The following is a 27079-nucleotide window of genomic DNA, read 5'->3' on the forward strand; positions in this document are numbered from 1 at the left end:
TGGTCATTACTACCGATTTCAAAAAAACAAGAAGTAGGTACCTAATGGGCAAAAAATTATAAATTTTTTCGAGTTTTAGAAGTTGGCAACAGTGGTCAAAAAATTGGTACCACTTCATTCTAAAATGATCCCCCGCAGTTTCAAAGATATATTTCGATATTTTGATACAGTGTTGCCGTTTTAGCGAATTTCAAACGATTCCTAGCGATTTTGGTTCAGGAAAATCGCCAGATATTCTCAATTCACCTATTAGCGAGAAGTCTAGCAATTTTGCACTCCGCTAGCGGTAACTCTAGCTTTTTTCACTAAAAACCTATTTTATTCCGTTTCAGCTAAAAGTACTTATCATTTTACATCATAATACCATATTAGTCCCACTTTTTCGATAAAAATATATACTTAATGAAAACTTTTCATTTTTTTTTTGCGAAAAATCATTAAAATAAATGGTCGTTTTTTGCGAAAAAAATTCCAAAAAGCCTCATTTCTTTTCCCAGAATTGCTTTACAGTCTCCTTTTTAGTTTTTTTCGTCAAAATTATCAAAATGTTTCTTTCATGTTAGAAATTGAGAAAAAGTGTCTTTCACCTATTTTCAATTTTAAAAAATCTCAAAATCGATTTTTAACATAAAAATGAAAATTTTTTATTTCATTTTTTTTTTCAATTTCTGACATGAAAGAAACATTTTGATAATTTTAACAAAAAAACGAGACTTATAAGTATTTTTGGAAGAAAAATTAGGCTTTTTGGAATTTTTTTGCAAGAACGACAATTTTTAGTGATTTGTGGCCAAAAAAAATGAAACTTTTCAGCATAATTTTATCGAAAAAGTCGAACTATTTTTTGAGATCAACCAGACGAGATTTAAATTTTTAGAACGGCAACACTGATTTTGGAATTACTTCACGTTCACGCGTACCTAATGTTTGGGAGAAAATTCTTTTCAAAACACGAACTTATCAAATTGCTGTACAGTCTCTACTCTCCAAGGACAGTCTTAAATCATGGTTACATTATGTTGATAGCCTCTCATGGATGTCTGTCCGTCTGTCTGTCTGTGATGCCATCGTAACGTATAGACGTGTGTTTCCGCGTTCAAGTGCTCTTATCGTGTAATGATAGTAGTGTATTCTAAACTTTTAATGAATAGTGTGAAAACTTTACCAATCTCATAAACTCTTTTATTCGTAAGCCTAATAAGCCATAATGGTAGTACATTTCGTCTATCAGGGTCATAGATATCGTGAAGTGCGGGCTTGTGCTGATGGCACATTCACATACCAATGCTCAACATCAAAGTGTCCAGCTCTCATACACGTTTCACCAAACAAGGTAAACGTCACATCTTCTAATGGAAAGGCCCACCAACATAGAGAAGGGACGCCCCAGAGGACATCCCAGTCTATTAATAATGGAGCATCGACGTCTTCAATGCACAGTGTGGCATCCTCCTGCACCTCTACCCCACTTTCTCAGCCCATTCAAACTGATAATGACGAAACAGACGGTAGTATATCTTTCATTAATGGATCGCTTGGTACGCTCGTTCCCTCCTCAATGAATATTGAGCAATCAATCGCAAACCTGTGTAAAGATGCAAAACGTACAGAAGTGCTGTTACGTGATATTTTGTTTTATCTACAAGATTTATCAGATAAAATAAAGGCAATAGATGATATACAAGTGGTGAAAAATAACGTGGATACCATATTGGACAAGTTTGCGTCTGTGAATTCCCCTCAACCCGCACCTGCACAAACAGACACTGTGCAAATAACACAGCCACGTATTCTACTGGTTGGAGATAGCCACGTGCGGAAGATGCAAGGTGTACTCAGTAATCTTATAAGAGATAAGGCAACAGTACAGGCCCACTTCCGTCCTGGCTGTGGGTTGAACGAATTTCTTGAAGATATTGAGACAACCACAGCTGATTACACTACTCGTGACTGTGTAATTATATACGGAGGCTCCAATTCACCCACAATTGATGAGGCAAATACCCACATTCAAGCCTTATTACGAGTATCGGAGAAAACCAACGTTATTAGATTTGAAATACCTTTTACCCAGAGAGATAATGAACTCGATAACAAAATATCGGCTGTAAATAAACACATTCGTTCTACTATATCGGTTATCAACAGTAAGCAGCTAATCTGGCGGTGTTATAAGCCCAAATCAACTGACTACGTTCAACATGGTCTTCACCTACATCATGGAGGTAAACTCAAACTTGGTATCAATATGTGTAATATCCTCTCTAATTTAAAATTAATTAAGTATGTGCATGTGCAACATCGTAATAGTTCCAATCATAAAAATCACTCTGCTAGTTCTAACAAAAATATTTCTAGTAGTAATACTCGTAATGTGCAAGCTCACCAAGCTGAATTTAACAACTGTAGTCGTGATAAATTCTCTTCAAGATTGCGTTGTGATTATACTAACGTAGATTTAAGAGGTAGTCGTATGTATGATAACGTTACACCACGTTTTAATAATCACCTCTATGGTAGGAGTAGGAATAGTGGCACACACGCTTTTAACCGCAGTTCTCTACAAAACATCAATTGTGTCTCACCTACTGTTACCTCGTGTCCATCTACATTCCATCATCACTCTCAACAGCCCCTTATACCTCCACTGATACCACCACCTGTACACTCTTCCACAGTACCACATCCTGCAATGAATATCCAGAGCTGTCCACCAGTGCAATGTGGAATGCCAGGCCACCCTTACCAATCTATCTTCACCTATCCCCAGAATTTTCACTAAGCTCAGTCTCTTTGGCTAATGAAAATATACATCTAATAACTCAAAATGTACAATCGATTAGAAATAAGGTGTCCCTAGTAGAGCATACCCTGGGAGAACTTGATGTTCATGTAGCCTGCATAAGCGAGCACTGGTTGAGTCCTAATGAAATTCCTATGCTCAGGGTTGATGGCTACATTTTAGGTTCGTATTACTCTAGGATTTCAGGGAGGGGAGGGGGAGCATGTATACTGTTGGCAAATAGTCTTGGAACTGCTTACAAAAATTTAGATGAAATATGCCAACTCTCTGTGGAAGGAGACATTGAAATCTGTGGGGTAAACCTTACCAGTAGGGGTATTAATGTGCTCTCTGTATACAGGCCACCTGCTGGAAATCTGGATGTTTTCTTTAATAAGATAGAACAAGCAATATTTCACTCTCAAAATTTGGGGAAAAAATTGGTTATTGGAGGGGATCTGAACATAAATACATTAATCAAGTCCAGTATGTCTCAAAAACTTCTTGATCTGATGATATCATGCAGCCTACTCCTCTGCTGCAAGGAGCCAACTAGGCTGAATAATTGCCTAGATAACTTTATATGTGATAAGAATATGTCATTCAAAGTGAACGTTTGTAGGACGCATATCTCTGACCATGATGGAATACTTTTAGCTATATCATTAGAGTCTAGATCACCTAAAACAGAACCATTTAGCTTAAGAACTCGTAATTTTAGTAATTATAATAAGCAGTTATTTGTGAACTCTCTGGACACAGTAGACTGGGATAGCATGCTCCAGGGTAATGATTTTCAGTTGAAGTTCAGCATTTTTCAAAATACATATGTAAAATATTTCAACCAATCCTTCCCTATAGTTACTAAAAATTACCCATCAAAAAAAATGAACACAAAATTTTCACCCCACTTTAAAGAGAAACTAAAGAAATTAAAACATGAGCTACAAGATATCAGAGAATTCAGCCAAATAATCAAATCACCATATTTGAGAGAGAAATATAAAGTTAAAAAAACTGAATACAAACTATTAGTGGCTTCAGCTAAGAAACATGCAATTGATGAGAAAATCTCAGCCTCATGTAATTATAACAAAACAGCATGGGAAATTATAAACCATAGACCAAATAATCAACAGTCTATTAAAATTATCTCTAATAGTAATATACCAACAAAAGACCCCAATGAAATTGCTCAACTTTTTAACTCATTTTTCACAAAGCTGCCAGATCAGCCCCAAATATCACATGGCCTTGACCCTCTCTCACTAGTAAATCACACACTCCCCTCCTTTTTTTGTGAACCCACCAACATGTATGAAGTACTCAGCATAATAAATTCCCTCAAAAATTCCACATCAAAAGATCATCTTGGCATTGATGTTAACACACTGAAACTCTCAGCCCCTTTTGTTGCTTACCCCCTTGCCACACTTTTCAATGAATCCATTGAAAAGGGTGTTTATCCACATGAAATGAAAACTAGTGTAGTAACACCTGTCTTTAAAAATGGAGAGAGAGATAAACTGAATAATTACAGACCAATATCAATTACCCCAGTTTTCTCTAAAGTATTTGAAAAAATATTCCACAAAAGATTATCAGATTTCTTTGAAAAACATAAATTACTCCACCCATCCCAGTTTGGCTTTAGGAAAAATATGAATACCACTTATGGAATCTATAAATTTGTTCATGAGGTACTGAATGGTCTCCAACAAAAGAAAAATCTATTAGCAGTTCTTTGTGACTTGTCTAAGGCTTTTGACAGGGTTGACCACAACATTCTGCTAGAAAAATTGGAGAGATATGGTGTTAGAGGTATACTATCAGATTGGGTCAAAAGCTACTTATCTGATAGAGCCCAAATTGTAAAAATCAACAATAGCACATTTTCTGATGTGGAACCTATTAAGCAAGGGGTACTTCAAGGATCCATCTTAGGTCCACTGTTCTTTATTATTTATATCAATGATTTATCACCTTATTTTGGATACAGTCTCACAGAATTTGCGGATGATACAACAGCTCTTCTAGAAATAGATGAAGGTATTGATAGTAGTCATATTCAGGGCATCATGAATAGGTTGATAGCTTGGTTTTCGGCAAACAAAATGATACTAAATTTAAATAAAACACATTTCTTGGGATTTGGTAAGGTACCTTCTTCTATAACAGAAAGTTACAGGATAATAGATTCAACTAAATTTTTAGGAGTTCTAATAGACTCTGACTTGAAATGGAATAACCAAGTGGACCATTTAATCAAAAAACTTTCCACTTATACCTACTTACTACGACAGCTTCGTGAAATAACACACTCTCACACTTTAAAACTTGCATATTTTGGCCTATTTCATTCTAATCTAACCTATGGAATAGCACTTTGGGGTGGTAATCCCAGTCTACTCCAACGTGTACTATTAATACAAAAAAGAGCTGTAAGAATAATGTTTCGAAAACATCCAAGAGAATCCTGTAAACCTGTCTTTATTGAAAACAAGATACTGCCAGCTCCCTGTGAGTACATACTTCAACTGTGTATTATGATAAAGAATGGAATAATAAATCTCAAGGTCCCTTCTCACACATATGAAACAAGATTCAAACATTTGGCAATAGGTGAAAATTTAAGAACAAAAATTATGCAACGTAACGTTGATTTTATGGCCTCAAAAATTCATAATAAAATACCACAAGAACTAAAAAATATACAATCCAAAAACCTTTTTAAGAAGAAGTTGAAAAATTGGCTACAGAGATATGCGTTCTATGATGTTGAAGAAATGCTACAGCTAAACTCATAAGCTTACTTTGTTTTCCTTGTTTTTTTTCTTTTTCTTTTTTTATTTACTTGTTTTTTTTTTTTCATTAAGTATTCTACTTCATTTATATTCATATTTTTATTTTTTATTTTTTAAATTTCAATTTTCAATAATTTTTATCGTTTTAAACCCTTCTATAAATGTATGTAACATTTAAAAAATGGCCTGTATGCCAACTGTTATTCATACCTACCTGTATCTATTAGTACCTTTTTGTATGACATTGTAAATGCAGCGAAAGCTGTGACCTGCAATAAATATATTTGATTTGATTTGATTTGATTTGTCTGACTTATCAAGATCATTGACCCATGTGTCCGGACTCTCAAGGTCACTGAATGATCTACCAGTGTAATTAGGGCAAGCTACATAATATGTAGATGCCTTAATGTAGTCTCCCAAGGTTCTCCGCGTGTCTGTCTGTGTCCCAAAGGCTATCTGTCTGCCTGCATGGCCCATTTAGGTCATTGACCCGTCTGCCTCGCTTCTCAAGGTCGTCTGTCGGTCGGCCGGTCGGACCTATTCGGGTCATTGGCCAATGTATCTGGACATTCGAGGTCACTGACCTACCAGTCTAATCTCCCAAGGTCGCATGTATGTCTGCCTGGTCTTTCAAGCTGGCCTAGCTGCGTGTCTGTCTGGCCCCTTTAGGCCATTCACCCGTCTGTTTGGCTTCATAAGGTCGTCTGTCTGGCCTATTAAGGTCAGTGAACCGTGTGACTGACCCACCTGTCTAGTCTCCCAAGTCGTCTGTCTGTCTGTCTCGTCTCTCGAGACTGACTGCGTGCCTGCCTGTCTTCTCAAGGTCGTAAGGTCGTCTGTCTATCTGTCCTCTCAAGGTCATTGACCAATCTGTCTGATTTCACAAGGTCGTCTGTCTATAGCCTCTTAAGGCCATTTATCCGTCTGTCTGGACTCTCGAGATCACTCAGCTACCGGCATGGCCTCCCAGGGTCGTCGTCGTCTGTCTGACTTCCAAGCTGAGGTAAACAATGATCTTCATTTTCTCATAGTTCTCAAGTATATGACATAATAATATTATGTAGGTACCAAGAATTATTCACACTTTTTTTTCAAGTTTTTAAAAGTCAGACAAAAAAATTTCCAATGATCCCGATTTTTTTCAAGTTTCCAAAAATTCAGAGTTATTTTTTTCGAGATCCACCTTTTAATATAGTTTTAGCGCGACTTCATAATATTAAAATTACTCATCACTTTGGGCACAAGATGACGCAATAAATTGTAAATTTTTATTAACGCTTCTTCGGCGTCGATTTCAAGTAGCTATCGATTGATACGACATCGTGTCAATATGTATTATGTAAGCAATTGGCATACTACTTACTCGTAGTAGTAGTAATACAGTCATTAAATAAAAAAAACAATTCGAGTGATTTAAAGGGAAACAACTCGCAATACGGACGAGCAGTGTGCAAGAAGAGCAACTCAGTACCTAGTACGAGTACCTACCTATGTACTACGTGATATTATCTGGGTGTTGGTTTGAGACACACGAATGCAAATTTCAAAATGATACAACTTCTTATCAAGACCCAAGCTCGACACAAGAATAGCGAGGAAAAGAAGAAGAACAAGATAATATAGGGAAGTGGCCTCCGTTGGTTATTTATTTCGACACGTATGATTCGCTAATCTTGTAAAATTGAGCATTTTCTAGCAGAGGAAATTTTACCTTCACGCGACAACGACGCTGACGACGTCGTGTAAACCGAAAATTAGCAATGAGCTCTATCGAGTTGCGGAAAAAACAAACAATTTATCTCTCATTAGTCTAACAGTAGCGTCAGCTGCGGCTGCGTCGCGTCGTCGGTGATAATTCTAACACGTACAGTCGTACACGGGCATACACAGTACACACGACAGTAAAAACAACGACCGTGTAAATTTCGAGCTTTCAAGCACCTAATACTCTGGCTCATAAACGTTTACACACGTAATAGGTACCTACATGAGCACTACACAACAGAATGAAAAAATTCTACATACTATACACACACATGCAGCAACAACTCAGCAACTAGTAGCAACTTTAATAATACGAGTATGTACACGAAACCTAACACAGTGCTCATAGTCGAGTCAGGTTGACTGTACGTTTTACCTACGTTATTTACCTTCGGGCTTATCCGAATAACCGAGGACGGTGCGTACTGCGTGTACATAGTACAACACTACAATATACATATAGTAAAATGATAACGCGAGCTTCACAGTGGCAAGTGGTAAACTGGCAAATGGTAAATGACAACGTTAACGGTAAAACCGCGAATAACCCAGCAATTCGTCGTGTCGCCGGTTTACAGTGAAAACGTGCTTTTCGCCTATCTCGTTTTTAGGCAGCCTATTGAAATTACCACAGCCACGAGCCACTGTGATCAGACAGCCCTCGAAATGCAGCATTATTTAATCGCTTAATCACATCGTCGTTCGCGTCAGTCGACTATCGTTCATTCATCCGCTGATCCGCATTCGTATCCATCGGTCAGCCGTACCGGGTCCCTCCAAAATTGCGTGAAAAAAACCCCAACGCGAAAATGAACCAGTTCGCGACGTACTTTCTATTATTCTGGGCGCACGTCTACCTAGTTGTGGAACCGGTTCAAGGTACGTTTCGTCTTCAGATATTGCACAATAACGATTTGCATGCCAGATTCGTCGAGACAGACGTGTACACGGCGAGATGTCCGGACGAGTACGTCAAGCAGAATAAATGCTACGGAGGATTCGCTCGTATGAAAAAGGCCGCCGACGATGCCCGACAAGAGGCCAAAGCTCAGGGAATACCCAGCATCTTTATCAATGCCGGCGACACATTCCAGGGTACTCCGTACTACACGCTTTACAAATGGCAAGTTGTTTCCGAACTGATCGATAAACTTGGACTCGACGTTATGGTAAATTTTTTCTTCGTTTTTAAAAATTAAACATTTTTTTTCATTCTGAACTTGAGTTAGTTCACGAAAAATATTATAGCATCGCGCATTCCATTGAAAAAGGGAGGAATAACGCTGAATTTTGGTATAGTGGCCCATTCTTATGTGCTATAAACACGAATCTGAGGTGTCTTTCGCGTCTCTGGTGAGCGTTCTCCCGTATTGTGGATCTAAGCCCCCCAAATTTGGTTTTTGGCCTCTCTCTGTATTTCCTCAAATATATTGATCCTGGAAAAATTGTCACAAGAAACTTATCCTAGGGGAAATTTCTTATCAGATGACTATTTATTTAGTGATTAATTGATTACATTTCCCCGAATCCTAGTTGGTAATGGTTTTTTTTTAATGCAGTCAGATTTTTCAATATGAGTACTGAACAAATATGACGACCGAACGGAACTAATGTGACTGGGGTTCTGACTGCGGATATGACTACTGTAATTAATTAGCGAAATAGACAAATTTTTGAGATTAGAATAGCGAATATTTTAGCTGAAACTACTGAAGCTTGTGAGAAGTTCATTTGAATCATCAATTTACCACGTTTACACGTTTTTTCTCCGAAAAGGTCGTCAGAAAAGAAACAGTGACTGGTCCAAAAATGGAAGTAGCCAATTAGCCATATTTGATTTTTTTCGGTAGTCACAACTGAAAAACGTGACTGAGGTTATGACCGAAGAAATGATAGTCACGATTTTCAATAGCTCTCCGCCAATTGGGATGAGGGTGGAGCTATTTTCATTCAAAAAATGGGAAGAATATTGACCTATCGAATGTCCTTAAAACTGAATGTCGATTCCCCTCGTAGATGTTGAGTTGAATTGGGGTAACAGTAACACCCCCTCCCCCTCCACCTAATAAAATTCATTGCATAGATGAATGGATTTGTAATCAGACTATTACAGATAAACACATCTTGTAAAACACCACTGGACACTCAGCCTTCCCCTTTGGTGTACCCCTGCTCCCCCCCCGAATAATTGTTGATCATATCTCATTCATTTTCACTGCTATGAAAAAATTACAATTTGAATTTTTTGCATTTTTGGCTAGAGTGAAAATTCAAGACTTCCAAATTCCTGGCAAAATCACCATTTTATTGCATTTCTGCGAAAAAAATTTACACTTTTTAAAATTTCTGATAAAAGAGACAATAAAACAGAACTACATAATTAGAATCTCTTACCAAAAAACTTCTGACAAAAATTGGAATTTTTTAAATTTTAGGAAAAAATCAAGACTTTTCTGAAATCTTGACAAAAATTGGAACTTTAAAAAAAATCTGACAAAAAAAACTATATGGTTGGAAAATTGATATATTTTCCAATTACTGGAAAAAATGTAGACCTTTTCCAATGTTGGCTAAAAAATCGAGACCTTTTTCAAATTTATGATAGAAAATGGTGACTTATTCGAAATCCTGAAAAAATCACAAGTTTTTGATCTTTCGCTTAAAAATCAAAATTTTTTCAATCATTTGGAACTTTTTTTTGATTTTTTGGAAAAAAACCTGAATTTTTTTCATCTTGATAAAAATTAGCCTGGGTTACCCTATTTTTTTAACCGTCTGAAAAAAATCAGGTCGATTTCCAAATCGAGACTTTTTTTGAATTTCTGCACAAAAATGAAGACTTTTCCTCACTTCTGGCTAAAAAAATCAGGACTTTTTCAAGTTTCTGACATGAATCGTGATTTCTTTAAAATTCTGAAAAAAATCAGAACTTTTTTCAATTTCTTACAAAAATTTGTAACTTTTTAAAAAATTTTGGCTAAAAATCAAGACTTTAGAATTTCTTGTTTAAAAAGCAAAACTTTCTCAAATTTTTGGCAAAATTGGAATCAGAAAATAAAATTTTCTCATATTTGTTAAAAATAAAGTAAAGTTTGCGTCAGATCGTTGTTAGCGATCACAGTGGCCAAAAATATGATTGTGTGTCAATTTGACGTCTCTGCAGCGTTCCTGTACAGAAAGGTCGAGGAGGAAGTTTACATGTGGCAACCTGACTGGTATAACGATGGTATGAATCAAGTTTGTCGATTGAAAAGCAGCTTGTATGGTTTGAAACAAGCACCACGGTGTTGGAATGCTCGATTCCATGCTTTCCTGCTAAAACTTGGTCTGGTCCAGAGTAAAGTTGATCCTTGCGTGTACATCTTCTACATAAAGCAAAATGGGAAAATTCGTCAGCTCATTTTAGCTTTATACGTTGACGACAGACTGGCATTTTCAGACAACAAAGAGCTGATGGATGCATTTATCAAAGAGCTACAGTCCGAATTTAAGATCATTTCGAAGACAGCAGACCACTTCCTTGGTATTTGAATACAGTAAAAGCTCGTTATAACGCTCTTCAAGGGACTGGAAAAAAAGAGCGTTATAAGCCGAAACGCGTTATAAGCAAAAGTCTCATTTTAACGCTGATGAGCGTAATACTGTGAATTCTTGTTTTAAAGCAAAAAGAGTGTAATAAAAGAAATGAAAATGTGAACTTTATTTTGAAACTGAACAACTATTCCAGTTGGAAATAGAAAAATCTAAAATTTTACTTTGATTTTGAGGTCTGCTATAATAATATAAATGATTTTTTGGTATAAAATTTTGCCATAAAAGTTTTCTTTTTGCTTTTTTAAAAATCAAAATGCCAAAATTTTCATAAAATGAGAATTTTTTACACATAAGTAGGCTTTTTTTCGCAAAAAATTGCGTTTCTATTGTTAAAATTTTGAAAAAATGTGATTTTTCCTAAATTTTAGAGCGTTAAAACGTGATTTATAATTGCTCATGAGCGTTATATCGCGATTAATTTTACTTTGCTTTAAATGGGGTTGTCTAGGGACCGGAGGAAATCAGCGTTATAACGAAATCAGCGTTATAACCAAAAGCGTTATAACGAGCTTTTACTGTATCTTGATCATCAAATGGAGATATTTCCTTGGATCAATCGCTGTATATCGAGAAAATCATGAAGCGATTCAGAATGGCTGGCTGTAAGTCAGTAGATACTCCGATAGTAAAACGATCTACAAAATCAGACATCGAGAAAACGTCTGATTTTCCCTACCAGTCAGCAGTTAGCGCGCTGCTGTATGTCGCCAGAGGTCCACGATTCGATATTTCCTACCCAGTTGATGCATTATCGAGATCCCTGGAAAATCCATCACCCGAAGATGTTAGCTGTTTGAAACGCATTATTTGTTACTTGAACCATACAATAAACTTCAAGGGATTCAATTAACGTACATATTTTTGTATTCGTGTAAATATGTTTGAATAGGTAGAGGTACATCTTTTATTTCATTAGAATTGGGACTTTTATCAATTTCTAGCAAAAAATCAGGACTTCATAACATCTCTGACTAAAAAATTGAGAATTTTTGGCATTTCTGGAAAAATTGAGACTTTTTTTTGGAAATTTTGACAAAAATCGTGATTTAGGGTGAAAAATTAGGACTTGTTTGAAATTTTCACTTTCACACAAAAAATTCATTTCGATGGGTACTTCCGATGGATCAAATTCATTTCATATCATGTAACGCATACGCCCTTTTCTTTGAATGAGTGTAGCTCCACCCCCCTTCCAGCAAATGTAATCACTAAATATGTAGCCATCTGATGGGAAATTTCCCGTAGAATAAGTTTAATTCGACAATTTTTTCGCTAAGATCAATATTTCAGTAGTTACAGACCAGAAACCAAATTTAGGAGGCTTAGATCCACAACAGGAGGAAGGGGCGCTCACCAGGTACGCGATGGGACACCTCAGATTCGTATTCAGAACGTAAAAATGGTCCAGTATACCAAAATCCAGCTTTCTATTTCACTTTTCCCAACAGCTTCCTTTTTTTCAGCTACTTTTCCTGGACTGGTCTACCTCTATTCATAGTATTCATTCATTAATATCGTATAGGTACTCTACATTCGTACACTTTCGATTTTCTCCATTCAATAACCTCAATTCAATACCATAATCACGTGTTTTCGTTCTCATACGAGTACATACCGATTCGCGATAATTCCTAATCCCGTACCTACGTTCGCGTTCGAAAATTACGAGTGCAAAATAACGTAACATTTATTTGGCAGCGATTCTTAATTAGATTTTTGAAGAACCTTGATGACGAGTGTAATTTTTACGAATAACGCTATAATACGGTATTAATAACTTTAAGTAACAATCATAAATTATATTATGTGAACTTAAAGAAGTATCATACTCGTACATGCGGCGTACACACGTAATCAAAATTCGCTGACGACCGATCCCCCTTCTCCCTTCCACCTCGAGCATTATTTCACTTTTACCGCAGGCACACAATAAAATACTTATACGAACTCACACAGGAAACTATGTCTGAAGCGATGTGATAACAAAACCCATAGTCTGTAGTGTTGGTGAATAATTAAACATTATCATCACAAATTATAAGTAAATAAACATTAAGATAAATATGTATTCTCATATTTATAAGGTAGGTACAACAACTAGCGAGAATAGAAAAGATACCTACACACGGTTCAAGTATCTGGTACAATTGACCTTTGGATCAGGTTATATTGATTGTGACTTCACTCGGCAACAAACCCGATCTCTATATTTGTTGATATTTTGCCCCCTAGAGACTTTGATGATAAAAAAAGAAAAGAAATCAACAAGTGGTTTGTTTGAATTCTGATTATTCTTACCTACCTACCTACCTACCTACCTACCTACCTACATTTTATAATATACAACTTAAATAATTTCAACAAACCATGATCAAATTCACCTTACGATAGAGTATCTTGAACAATGATCATACCTGGATTGTGCTGCAACTTTGCCAGAAATTGAAAAACATATTTCGTTGAAATTTTGAAAATTTTTGAGGAATTTTGAGACCTAACATCGAGTCATGATTTTTGAGATTTTTACACCCCTCAAAAGTTTTTAAATTTCGCCAAAAATTTAAATATTTTGATAAAAATGTGTTTCTAGAATTTTATGGGACTTTTTAAAAATCTGGAATCTCCAAAATATACGAGCTAACTGCTTAAAACCATCTCGAATCGACTCAACATGCCAAAATTAGAGTATAAAAAAAATTTTAACAGTCCAACTTTATTCGATAAATTTTTTTGAAAAATCTACTGGAGGCTCCAGAAGTCCAGAACTACTCAATATGGATCAAAACTGGTTCTAATCGATTCGAAGCCTCCAAAATAGAGTTCGTACAAAATCCCAGCTTTCTAGGTCAATTTGGAAAATTTTTGATTGTTTTTGGTCTAATGATTTTTGAAAATTCACCAAAAATCGAAAACTGCACTTCAGCACCCGGTTGAGCTTCGTCCAGCTCGAAATTTTTTTTCCAGTTAAACTTTTTCCAAATTTGAGTCTTTCATCATATTTTTTAGATCGACTTGCACAACCAATAATTCAAGGATTCTCAAAGTTAAACATTTATGAAGCCATTTGGATATACATATAGACTTCTTTCCGAGTTCAAGATTCATAGATCGACTTTCGAAACAAATGCAAGAGTTCTCAAAATCGAACATTCCTAAATTGCAATCAATTTTCCAATGTAATTTTATACATAATATGTAATGCGATTCTGCTAATTAGAAATAAACTGATAACTAAGCAGAATTACGTTTTCAAAAAATAATAACTTATAAACACAATGTTGCTAAAGATGACTCATTCCGACTCGAATCATCTAATTTCTAAGAATCGATCGTTTACTGTGGAAAAAATATCGCGAGTATAGAGATTTTTCTGATTGTATCATCGATATCGATATAGTCTCGCTCATTCGAGCACATTGCATTTCGAAATTATTTTAATTAATATATCGTACCGCATCCGCACTGTTAGATACATATTTTCAATGTCAAGTATCTCCTAGAGAGCTAGCTGAACCTATTACACTTTACAATAATTTACATTGTGGCAATTCAACGTATAAACGAGTCCATCACTCATAATAATATTTCATCACGATGAAAAGAAGGGGAACTTGAAACAAAACGAGAGAAAAAAATCTAGCAATAAAGATGCGATGATCATACCTACAGTAGTTAATCTATCATCTATCTATCATCGCTTCATCGCCTATAAGATGATTATTTATCTTCGAGTACACTGACAAGATCGTTATTAAATGGTGGTAATTCTCATTAAAAAAAAAAGGCAATTCAATTTACACTGATAAGCGACCGATTATGTCGAAACCTAATACCCTATGATAAGTGCCTGCCTATATTCTTCTTTATAAAGAAGTTGAAAAACTCTGTACACTCAGCGATACATTGAATTATCGCACATAGCGTAAATATAAATCAACGACTAACCGGATGAATGAAATTTAATATTATAAATCCGATCAACCTTCCCAATTTTTATTTCGTATATGCAACAATGCAACATTCAGATTACACAGAATGGGAATAAAAATTGTTACCTACCCAACATTTTTTTTTTTTTTTTTTCATATTTTTTCCACATTTTGGACAATTCTCCGAACACAAACATAATTCGCTTCACCTTCGACAACGAACCCACGTTTGCGAATTTCGTAAATCATTTTATAAACATCTGTATTTTAAATACTCTCCTCTTATTATTAAATTGAGATGATGCACTCCGCAAATCTTAGTTAATCTAATCACTCGTCGACGAAAAAAAAATTCCATTAGCTGTGATGATATTCAGATTATCTATCGATGCGATCGATTATTCTGCTTCACAGGTAACTATTGCGAGACGCAGAAGTGTAACCTTGAACTTAATAGGGAGACTTGTACCTATTTGAATAAAATTTACCCTCGTTTGAGAGAAATTAGGTCAAATTTTTTCGTCACAATTCAAGTGTATCAAGTAGTAAGTACCTTATTAATGCATGCTGTTTTCGGTTTTTTCGGCTCCCACCCCCTAAAATTGTCACCTCGGGTGAAAAAATCACGCCATGAAATTTTCATCCACATCGATAGAAAATAAGTGGTGGCGGAAAGTCCTCCAATTTTACAAAATATGAAAACAATCGAAATATCAGACAACATTTTTAAAAATTGTGAACTTGCAAGAACAGAGCAGTTTGACAATTTCGTCAAAAATTGGCCCTCTTCATAATTTTACCAAAAATGGATTTTTTTTTTTACAATTTTGACAAAAGATAATTTCAGAATAATAGTCCGGCATATGACAATAGGAGTAATTGCACCCCCCCCCCCGCCGATCCTCCGGGATAACTTTTTTCTTAAAGGGGACACAGGACATCCTGAGGAACATATTAAAACAAACTTGCCCAGAAAAAAAGTCAGCCTTACTTACAAAATGGCTGCCATTTTGATTGACAGGTCAGCCGAAATCGCAGATTTTGCGTATCAACATAGGACTTGCACGAAATTTTTCAAACTTTACAAAGGTCGATCGAAAGATCATGCAAAATTTTATCACCTGTCAAAATTTCAAGTGCTAAAGTGCGTTTTTCGATTTTTGGTGAATTTTTGAAAATCGAATTTAGGGCCAAAATGAGGGAAAAAATCAAAATTTTACCAAATTGACCGAGAAAGCTGAAATTTGGAATATACCCTATTTTCGACATGCCAAATCGATTGGAAACTGTTTCAACCCGTTTTGAGCAGTTCTGGAGCCTCCAGCAGATTTTTGAAACTCGAAATTCCCACAAAATTCCATCAAATTGGAGTTGGAAAGCTAAAATTTATTCTAAAAACTAATTTCAATACGCTACGAAGTACTGCAGGTGAATTTCAAGTCATTTTGGAGCCTCCAGCGACTTTTTGAAAATTCCTGAAGCCTCCAGCAGATTTTTGAAAATCGAAATTACCGTAAAATTCCATCAAATTGGAGGTGTAAAGATAAAATTTACTCTACACTCCAATTTTAACACCCTCTGAAGACGACTTCAGGTAGGTTCAAGTCATTTTAGAGCCTCCAGCGACTTTTTTGAAAATTATTAGAGCCTCCAGTAGATTTTTGAAACTTGAAATTTCCCCAACATTAATTTATCAAATGAAGTTGACAAGCTAAAATTTACTTCGCAGACTACATGGTGGTTTCAAATGGTTTTGAAGCTTCCAGCTACTTTTAGGAAATTTTAATTTTCCAAAAAAACGTCATACAACCTTTCAAAAAGTCGCTGAAGGCTCCAAAACGACTTGAAATCCACCAGTAGTCAACTTCGTAGCGTATTGAAATTAGTTTGCAGAATGAATTTAGACTCTCCTCCTCAGTGTGATGGAGTTTTGCGGGAATTTCGAGTTTCAAAAATCTGCTGGAGGCTTCAGGAATTTTCAAAAAGTTGCTAGAGGCTCCAAAACGACTTGAAAGTCACCTGCAGTACTCCGTAACGTATTGAAATTAGTTTTTTGAATAAAGTTTAGCTTTCCAACTCCAATTTGATGGAATTTTGTGGGAATTTCGAGTTTCAAAAATCTGCTGGAGGCTCCAGAACTGCTCAAAACGGGTTGAAACCGTTTCCAATCGATTTGACATGTCGAAAATAGGGTATATCCCAAATTTCAGCTTTCTTGGTCAATTTGGTAAAATTTTGATTTTTTTCTCTCATTTTTGGCCTAAATTCGATTTTCAAAAATTCACCAAAAATCGAAAAACGCACTTCAGCACTTGAAATTTTGACAGGTGATAAATTTTTGCATGATCTTTCGATCTACCTTTGTAAAGTTTGAAAAATTTCATACAAGTCCTATGTTGAAACGCAAAATCTGCGATTTCGGCTGACCTATCAATCCAAATAGCCGCCATTTTGTAAGTAAGGTCAATTTTTTTTGGGCAAGTTTGCTTTAAAATGTTCCTTAGGATGTCCCCTTTAAGAAAAAAGTTATCCCGGTGGACCGGGGGGGGGGTGCGATTACTCCTATTGTCATATGCCGGTCTATAAGTATTGTATTTTTTTCAAGGATGAGCTTCATCGAATGAGGATAATATGTTTTTCCCCACTCGAGAGATGGTGCAATGATAGATACCTAAGTAACATGTTTCAAAGCATCATCAATCAACGATGAATTTGCCTCTCGCAAGATTACTTTCTAAAAAAAAAAAAAAAAACACTTACGATTATCGTTGTTCACATTGATATGTTTTTCAACCCATTTGATGAAACTTGACACTCACCTGAAACATAAAAATAAGTCATCGATTAGCGATAAATCAGATAAAAAATCAAACAATTATAATTATACATTGTTTATATCGTAAAATATGACACGACATGCTAATTAATTTCCTATTTTTCACTGATGTAATCCATCTTAGGACACGATAAAATAATAACCGTATAGGGAAGGATAGGGTTTCAAAAATTCAGAAATTTATTTTTGTGGCCTCTTATGAACTCTTCCTTAAATTATTTACCAGCAAAATGAATCAGGATGCAAGCTGAAAAATTGAATCGCTAAAAAAATTGGGAAATTTCTGAATGATCTGTTTTTGTTTTCAATTTCTGGACAATTCGACTCAGCTTGAAAATCTCAAACTTTTACAATGAGACACATTTTGAAAACAAAATTGAACACATCGAAACCATAAACAGAGTTACAATAAGTCATATGGGAAACTTTTACAAACCGCCTACGTAAATAGCTAATTTACACACTGTCATTTTTCAGTCATTGGGCAATCACGAATTCGATGACGGAATTGACAACCTAGTCGAGTACCTGAAACATATAACAACACCTGTTGTTTGCTGTAATTTGAACATAACCAGCGAAAAACGATTAGATTTGCCTAACTTGAGACCGTCAGAGGTTCTAACAGTAGAAGGAAGAAAAATCGGAGTTATCGGATACTTGACAACCGAGACAAAAGTATGGAAAATTTTAATTTATCTAAATTAATATCGCATCTCATCATGAGCAAAAATATAACTCGATTGCGAATTTATTCACGCAGGATATTGCGAATACGGAAAACCTGGAGATATTCGAAGAAATACCATACATTCGACGCGAAGCACAGCGATTGAAGTCCGAAGGTATCAAAATCATCATCGCATTGGGACATTCGGGATTCGAATACGATAAGAAAATAGCAGCCGAGGTAGAAGAGGTCAGTGTGGTTGTTGGTGGTCATTCTCATTCATTTTTGTACTCGCCAAAGGGTAGGTTATATCAATGAAACTGCATCCAAAATGATACGTGATAGGTAGGTACCACAATCACTAGTTATATCCTTTATGTTAATATGTATAGATGCAAAACCTAGCGTTGAATTGGTCACATCAGAGTATCCGACAATGGTGTCCCAAAAATCGGGCAAACAAGTTCCAGTTGTGCAGGCGTACGCGTATAGTAAATATTTAGGCAGACTGATGGTAGACTTCGATGACGAAGGTAACGTCCTCAGCGCTACCGGAAATCCGCAGATACTCAATTCAACTATCAAGAAAGGTAAGAATTTGAAAACCCAATTTGAAAAAAATCCCCCCTCCCCTCAACAAACGTCGAAATTTTGAACATTTAAAATCTCAATCTTTTAGCATTTTTCATTTATAAATATCGTACAAGAACCATATTTCTGTCCTAATTGATTCAGAAAGACCAACTTATTAGTCCGGCTTATGGCATATATGGAGTAATTGGACCGCCTCCCCTCCTCACCTCGATCCAATAGGACAACTTTTTCTTAAAGGGGACATCCTAAGGAACATTTTGAAGCAGAATTCCCCCAAAATAAGTAGGCCCTATTTCCAACAGAACTCGCAAAAAATTTTTTGAACTGGTCAACGCTAGATCGACAGAGCATACCAAAATTCATCACCAACCAAAATTTTGAGTGTGAAAGGCATTTTTCGATTTTTGGTGAATTTTTGGAAATCAAATTTAAACCAAAAATGGAGGGAAAATCAAAATTTTACCAAATGGACCTAAACAGCTGAAATTTGGCATATACCCTATTTTCGACCTGCCAAACCGATTGGAAACGGTTTCAAACCGGTGTCAGCAGTTCTGGAGCCTCCGGCAGATTTTTGAAACTTGAAATTTCCACAAAATTTCATCAAAATAATGTTGGAAATTCGAAATCAATTCTGCAAACTAATTTTAATACGCTACGAAATCGACTGCAGATAGATTCCAAGTCGTTTTGGAGCCTCCAGCAGATTTATCGATGCTAAAAATTTGGAGTGCAAAGTGAATTTGGGATTTCCAGCTCTGTTAGGTGAAATTTCATGAAAATTTCCAGGATTGGAAAATCTGCTGGAGGCTCCAGAAATTTCCAAAAAGTTGCTGGAGGCTCTAAAACGATTCGAAATCACCTAGCAGTCGACTTCATGGCGTACTGAAATAGTTTGCAGAGTGAATTTCGGCTTTCCAACGCATTTGATGAAATTTTGTGGAAATTTCAAATTTCAAAAACGTACTGGAGGCTCCGCGAATTTTCAAAAAGTCACTAGAGGCTCCAAAATGACTAAAACTCGCCACCAGTCGACTTAATAGCGTGTTCAAATGAAATTTTGGGGAAATTTCAAGTTTCTAAAATCTACTGGAGACTCCAGGAATTTCAGAAAGTCGCTGGAGGCTCCAAAATTACTTGAACCTTCCAGCAGCAGACTTAATAACGTGTTTAAGTTGGAGTACATCGTGAATTTCGTTTTTTATAACTCCATTTGATGAATCAAAAATCTCCTGGAGGCTCCAGGAATTTTCAAAAAGTTTCTGGAGCCTCCAGAACTGCTCAAAACAGGTTGAAACCGTTTCCAACCGATTTGAAAGGTCGAAAGTAGGGCATATACCAAATTTTAACTTTCTAGGTCAAGTTGGTAAAATTTTGATTTTTTTCCTCTTCAGTTTTGGCTTAAATTTGATTTTCAAAAATTCACCAAAAATCGAAAAATGCCCTTTAGCGCTTGAAATTGTGGCTGGTGAAAAATGTTCACATGCTCTGTCGATCTAGCTTTGACCAGTTCAAAAAATTTCGTGCTAATCCCATGTTGGAGAACTCTTGTCAATCAAAATTACCGCCAGTTTGTTAATAGGGCTTACCTTTTTTTTTTTTTTTTTGGCAAGTTTGCTTTAAAATATTCCTTAGGATGTTCCCTTTGAGAAAAAATTCGTCTCATCAGATCGGTGGGTGTGGGGGGGGGGGTATGAAATCAGTTGAATTTTGGGTGAATTTGGGTCTTTCTGAGTTTGCTCAACATTTTTGTATAAGTTCTTCGTGATGTTTTCCATAAAAATTTAGTTTAAAATGGAGGATCCGAACCCAAAACAAGGTTAATTTGACATCCTGGAACGATCCTTGAGGAAAGTCAATTTGTGCTGGAGGCTCCAGATCTGCCCAAAAACAGTCGAAATCGATTCGCGACGAAGACTTATCTTCAGATTTACATCTCAAGATTCAATTTTTTTGTAAAAAATATCAAATGGACATTTCGCCATTTTCATAAATCCCCCAAAAATCAGAAAAATAAAATCAACTTCGTCAGCTCAAAATTGCTCCTCCAGTGAGTCAAATTTCACCTCAATCGATGTTGTGGGGAGGGGGAGGGGTGAGGGGCAGGGAGAATCACCTAACTAGAGCCAATTTTTCACCTACCAAATTGCAAAATACGTTTCAACAGATCCGGATCTCGACACCGAAATCGCCAAATGGACCAACTTGGTCAACGAACGAGTCCACATCGTCAAAGGCTACACGCGTACGTTCTTGGGGAAGTCAGTTTTTTCTGAGGGAAGATTTGAATCCACCTTGGCTAACTTGATTACCGATTCCTTTATTGATTTTGTAAGTGAACATTGAACGACACGCCTCATATTCGAGCAAAAAACATACAAATAGGATGTCATGAAACCTGAACTTATAAATTTTCATTTTGACAGGAAGTACAACTGGCGAAAGAACGTAAAGAAAAAACATGGACCAAAACACCCATAGCTTTCTATCAAAACGGAGGAATTCGCTCTGTCATCGATAATAAAAAGAATGAAGGTAAGAATGCAGCTGAATTCAACTCGACATTTAAATTATTCTTCGTTTATTTATCCTGAATGGGTTGGTAAATCGTATCTATGATTATTTTAGGCACTCTAACCATTGAAGACTTGATGACGGTAATGCCGTTCGAAAACAAATTGGTCGAAATGAAATTACGAGGCAGTAGTATTAGAAAAGCTTTGGAATTCGGAGTATCCACGTACAGCCCAGACCAAACCTCATATCATGCGAGTTATTTCCTTCATTTTTCAGGTACCTACCTATTATACCTACTTGACCATTACACCCAGAAATTTGAGGTATTTTCCAAAATCGCACACATTTTCATTCATCCTTGTTTTTTGTTTTTTTTTGTATTCGCTAACAGGACTCAGAGTAGAATATGACTTAACGAAACCATCCGGTCAACGAGTCGCATCCGTGACTGCTTTATGCAGATATTGCGATATACCAGAATACAAACCTCTTCAAAATGACGAATTATACGACGTCGTAACGGTGACGTTTTTGGCCGAAGGAGGAGATAAATTCAATATGTTCAAAACCGAATCCATCAATAAAACAATACTCAGTATGTACACATAAGTTTTGGTCAATTTTTCTAAATTTATCAAAAGCCATGTTGAAAGGAACATATAGTTTTGTAAAATGGCAATTTTTTCCCAGGATGAGCAGAATTGGGGACGAACCTCAGTTGAACTTTCACTGTGAAAGCTCTCAACTTGTTCATCACGAATACAAATTTTTTTTGACAAACTAATTTTCAAAATAGGATTTCAATAGTATTGGGAGGGAAGGGGGCAGGAGGGAGGGTACAAAATTTCAAACATTTTGAAATATCGTGTCGCGTATGATGTACCAAAAAACACGATTTTTTCAAATGTCGCCTCATTTTGAGGACCCCTGGCTCAGTCTCCTGACCAGCTCAGAGGTTCAATATTTTTCTACATAGATGACTCAACGTGATTGTATATGCTCGACAGGTTTCACGGATATAGATCCACTCATGGCCTACGTGGAGAAGAATCGAGTAGTGTATCCTCATTTGGACAATCGACTGAAAGTCACCGGACTCAAACTGAAAGATCCTAATACAACTTCTTCAGCTGCCATACCATCAGCCCACCTGTTACTATCATTAATCGCGATTTTCGTTTCGTTACGAGCGTATATTTTATGATGTAAAATACTCGTCAATTAACTCGCGTATATTACTCAAACTAAGTCTATTTGAATAATCGAATTTGTAAATTTTGAAAAATTCAACGAAATCATCGATTGGTTTGAGCTATACCTACGACTATATTGTACAGAATACGAATTGCAGCTCAATTAGGAATTATTTTTTATTCAATTTCGCCAACTCGAGTTACCTATTCGAAATTTGCAAATCAGCTTTCATTGTAAAAAATCCATTATCTTACATTGTAAATAATATCCAGTCACTTGATACTTGCACCAAACGAAGAAGGGCCCCTTCTCCCACTTCTTCGTTCACTACATTGTACAGTTTTCGTAACGAACTCTACGTAAAATTAAGTGAACCACAAAAAAATGTCGGAGAATTTTTTCATTCCGAGTTAAAAATTACTCAGGAAAATTTTAGCTTCGAAGGTGCCCCAAGAGGAAAGATATGGGTACCCAGAGAGAGGGAATTTTTGAAAAGAAATCACGGTTTTTTGCTTTAATCCCTGCTCAACCTGTTTTTTAAAAAAACATCTTTAAAAAATCTTTCAAATTCTAAAATTTAAACTCCTCGCATAAAAAAACGTCGTTTTTAGTTCTTTCAAAATGCAAATTTCCAAAATTTTTTACTCTCGCTTCGCTCGAGCCTGTCCTCTTTTTTTTCAAAATCAACTTCCTAAAAAAAATCGTTTTTAGATCTCTCGAAATGAAATTTTCGAAAACTTTCGACCTTGCTTCGTTTGGTCCAATTGTTGCTTTTTTTTAAAATCAGAAAAAAAAATCACATTTGAGCCCACAAAAATCCAAAACAGAAAATGCAAAATTGGAATCTTTTCCGTATATTGATCCCCTCCTCTTCCTCCCTCCCACCCCCAAAAAAACTCTATGTACTTTCGTCCCCATAAAATGGTGGCAAATTTTGGCTCTATCGACGAGCTTTTGGGATAGAGCGAAAAAATCCACCATTTTTTCCAAGATGTCCCTCTTTTTGAGAAACCATATCTCCCCTCCTTAGACACTTCCGAAGTTGAAAAAAATTTCCGAGTACCTTTCAACTTAAAATGAAGGTTTTCATTGATTTTGGTCGAAATCCTGCAGCATTTCCTTAAACAATGATGCTCCAAGGGGAGAGATCAAGATGAAGGAAAGTTAAATTACATTATCAGGAATTTTAGAACATCGATTAGCTTTAATGTTATTTTCTTAAGCTGCTTTTACAAACCTCGCTTGAAAAATTATTGATAAGAACCAAACATATGTTTCTAGATCTACCAATGTTGAATATTATGAACGCCATGTCGAGAACTAGTTACCATAAATACTTTTACGTTGTTGGTGTTAGTTCCATTAATGAACTAACGCAAATATTCGAATATTCATTTTTTTTCAATACATAATCGTGAATGATTTTAGTCCGGCATATGACAATAGGAGTTGTTGCACCCCCCACCCCCCGCCGATCTACCGGTACAACTTTTTTCTTAAAGAGGACATCCTAAGGAACATTTAAACGCAAACTTGCCCGAAAAAAGTTGGACTTACTAACAAAATGGCGGCCATTTTGATTGACAGGTCAGCCGAAATCGCAGATTTTGCGTTCCAACATAGAACTTGCACGAAATTTTTCAAACCTTACAAAAATATATCGAAAGATCATGCTAAAATTTATCACCTTTCAAAATTTCAAGTGCTAAAGTGCGTTTTTCGATTTTTGGTGAATTATTGAAAATCCAATTTAGGCCAAAAATGAGGGAAAAAATCAAAATTTCACCAAATTGACCAAGAAAGCTGAAATTTGCGATATACCCTATTTTCGACATGCCAAATCAATTGGAAACGGTTTCAACCCGTTTTGAGCAGTTCTGGAGCCTCCAGCAGATTTTTGAAACTCGAAATTCCCACAAAGTATCATTAAATGGAGTTGGAAAGCCGAAATTCATTCTGCAAACTAACTTCAATTTGCTACGAAGTTGACTGCTGGTGAATTTCAAGTCGTTTTGGGAGCCTCCAGCGACTTTTTTAAAAGTTCCTGAAGCCTCCAGCAGATTTTTGAAACTTGAAATTTCCCCAAAATTTCATCAAACTGAGGTGGAGAGTCAAACTTCATTCTGAAAACTAATTTCAATACGCTACGAAGTTGACTACTGGTGGATTTCAAGTCGTTTTGGAGCCTCCAGCGACTTTTTGAAAAATTTTATGACGTTTTTTTGGAAAATTGAAATTTCCTAAAAGTAGCTGGAAGCTTCAAAACCATTTGAAACCTCCATGTAGTCTGCGTAGTAAATTTCAGCTTGCCAACTCCATTTGATACATTACTGTTGCAGGAATTTCAAGTTTCAAAAATCTACTGGAGGCTCCGGTAATTTTCAAAAAAGTCGCTGGAGGCTCTAAAATGACTTGAACCCATCTGAAGTCGTCTTCAGAGGGTGTTAAAATTGGAGTGTAGAGTAAATTTCAGCTTTCAATCTCCATTTGATGAAATTTTGTGAAAATTTAAAGTTTCAAAAAACTGCTGGAGGCTTCAGGAATTCTCAAAAAGTCGCTGGAGGCTCCAAAACGACTTGAAATCCACCAGCAGTCAATTTCGTAGCGTATTGAAATTAGTTTGCAGCATGAATTTCGGCTTTCCAACTCCCTTTGATGATATTTTTGGGAATTTCGAGTTTTAAAAATCTGCTGGAGGCTCCAGTAATTTTCAAAAAAGTCGCTGGAGGCTCTAAAATGACTTGAAATTTACCTGCAGTACTTCGTAGCGTATTGAAATTAGTTTTTAGAATAAATGTCAGCTTTACAACTCCAATTTGATGGAATTTTGTGGGAATTTCGAGTTTCAAAAATCTGCTGGAGGCTCCAGAACTGCTCAAAACGGGTTGAAACCGTTTCCAATTGATTTGGCATGTCGAAAATAGGGTATATCCCAAATTTCAGCTTTCTTGGTCAATTTGGTGAAATTTTGATTTTTTCCCTCATTTTTGGCCTAAATTGGATTTTTAATAATTCACCAAAAATCGAAAAACGCACTTTAGCACTTGAAATTTTGACAGGTGATAAATTTTTGCATGATCTTTCGATGTACCTTCGTAAAGTTTGAAAAATTTCGTGCAGGTCCCATGTTGAAACGCAAAATCTGCAATTTCGGCTGACCTGTCAATCAAAATGGCCGCCATTTTGTAAGTCAGACCAACTTTTTTTTGGGCAAGTTTGCTTTAAAATGTTCCTTAGGATGTCCCTTGTAAGAAAAAGGTTATCCCGGATGATTGGCGGGGAGGGGGTGCGATTACTCCTATTGTCATATGCCGAACTATTTCATTCATTCGAATGAATCCGCACATGTGACTCTATAATTTGAACTCAACTTGCAGACACCCTACACCTGGACCTCAAACAAATCGTGGTCCAAATTTAACAGAATAAATTTGGGTCTGACACTTGCCAAAATGAGAGAGGGGGGGAGGGTTCAAAATTGCATTACCCAAACCGGATTTTCTTCTATTCGACTTATCTCCGAATTGAAAATATAAGATCGATTTATGTATCTTGAAAATTACCTACAATACACGTTTTCTCAGCAGGAAAATTGCGAGACTATAGACCACTCTGGTGTAATATAAATCAACGTATCGTGGGTATCATAATTCTCGAGTTAGCATTTTTCTTGCTCGCTCAACTTTTGATTAGAGTGTTTAGAATTATTCATGGTACGAATAAAGGAACACTAGGCTATTTTATTCGCAGTACATATTATACCTATACGTACGAGTATGCAGGATTGTAGGTACCTATACTGTTATGTGTAAATATATTTAGATGTACATTGTACATAGAAACACAGGTAGGTATTCATCACAAAAATGTAAATACATATTTCATCCGATATTGTCGCGTGTACATAATAAATTATGTAACTACACGTATTCGTTTCGTACCTACGCCTACGAGAAAGAGGCGCGGTATTTTTGTTTTAATTTCATTCTAAAGTATACCTATATACCTAACACACGTGTACGTACTCGTACATATTCGCTGATACGAGTACTTTCGTATTGCAGTATACTTCATCGTTGGAATATTTCACGTTCCTCTGATACCTTCTACACACACATGGATATAAATATCCCTACGCAGGCAAAAATATCGATAAACGTCACGTAAAGTCGACATCATCATCAGCACCCCATCAGCCCCCACCACCACCGCAGTCATCATTCGCCTTAGCGAAATTGTACCGAAACGCAACTTTAGACATTAATTTACATCAAATTACAAGCTCTACAGTATAAAATTAAAAGCCAGAAATATGGAAAAGGTTTCGATGCTAAGTGAAATTTAAATTAAGTTTAAACTTATACTATATAGCTGCGAGTACGTTTCGAATTA

The 27079-nt window shown here is 36.1% G+C and overlaps 3 protein-coding genes across 6 annotated transcripts in view; 2 read left to right on the forward strand and 1 right to left on the reverse strand.

Moving 5' to 3' along the window:
• rsh (radish) overlaps positions 1 to 27079 on the reverse strand; it is a 780520-nt gene that overhangs the window by 485216 nt on the left and 268225 nt on the right. The gene's annotated exons all lie outside the window — the stretch shown is intronic.
• Positions 1101 to 5853, forward strand: LOC135839879 (uncharacterized). The gene has a single exon (XM_065356127.1). It carries the CDS (start codon positions 1208 to 1210, stop codon positions 2780 to 2782), a length of 1575 nt encoding a protein of 524 aa, XP_065212199.1. The 5' UTR covers positions 1101 to 1207; the 3' UTR covers positions 2783 to 5853.
• Positions 7495 to 26612, forward strand: LOC135839920 (protein 5NUC-like). Its single transcript, XM_065356185.1, has 9 exons — positions 7495 to 8522; positions 18190 to 18390; positions 18476 to 18683; positions 18775 to 18972; positions 21144 to 21307; positions 21403 to 21511; positions 21605 to 21769; positions 21885 to 22088; positions 22501 to 26612. Exons 1-9 carry the CDS (start codon positions 8163 to 8165, stop codon positions 22695 to 22697), a joined length of 1806 nt encoding a protein of 601 aa, XP_065212257.1. The 5' UTR covers positions 7495 to 8162; the 3' UTR covers positions 22698 to 26612.

This window comes from Planococcus citri, chromosome 1, assembly GCF_950023065.1.
Source record: "Planococcus citri chromosome 1, ihPlaCitr1.1, whole genome shotgun sequence".
Taxonomy (NCBI): domain Eukaryota; kingdom Metazoa; phylum Arthropoda; class Insecta; order Hemiptera; family Pseudococcidae; genus Planococcus; species Planococcus citri.

Excerpts from the sequence above, each read along its gene's own strand:
- LOC135839879 (XM_065356127.1), top strand. The coding sequence starts at position 1,208 with ATGGTAGTACATTTCGTCTATCAGGGTCATAGATATCGTGAAGTGCGG.
- LOC135839920 (XM_065356185.1), top strand. The coding sequence starts at position 8,163 with ATGAACCAGTTCGCGACGTACTTTCTATTATTCTGGGCGCACGTCTAC. Across the intron at positions 8,523-18,189 it reads AACTTGGACTCGACGTTATG|TCATTGGGCAATCACGAATT; the intron begins GTAAATTTTTTC and ends GTCATTTTTCAG. Across the intron at positions 18,684-18,774 it reads ATTTTTGTACTCGCCAAAGG|ATGCAAAACCTAGCGTTGAA; the intron begins GTAGGTTATATC and ends TAATATGTATAG.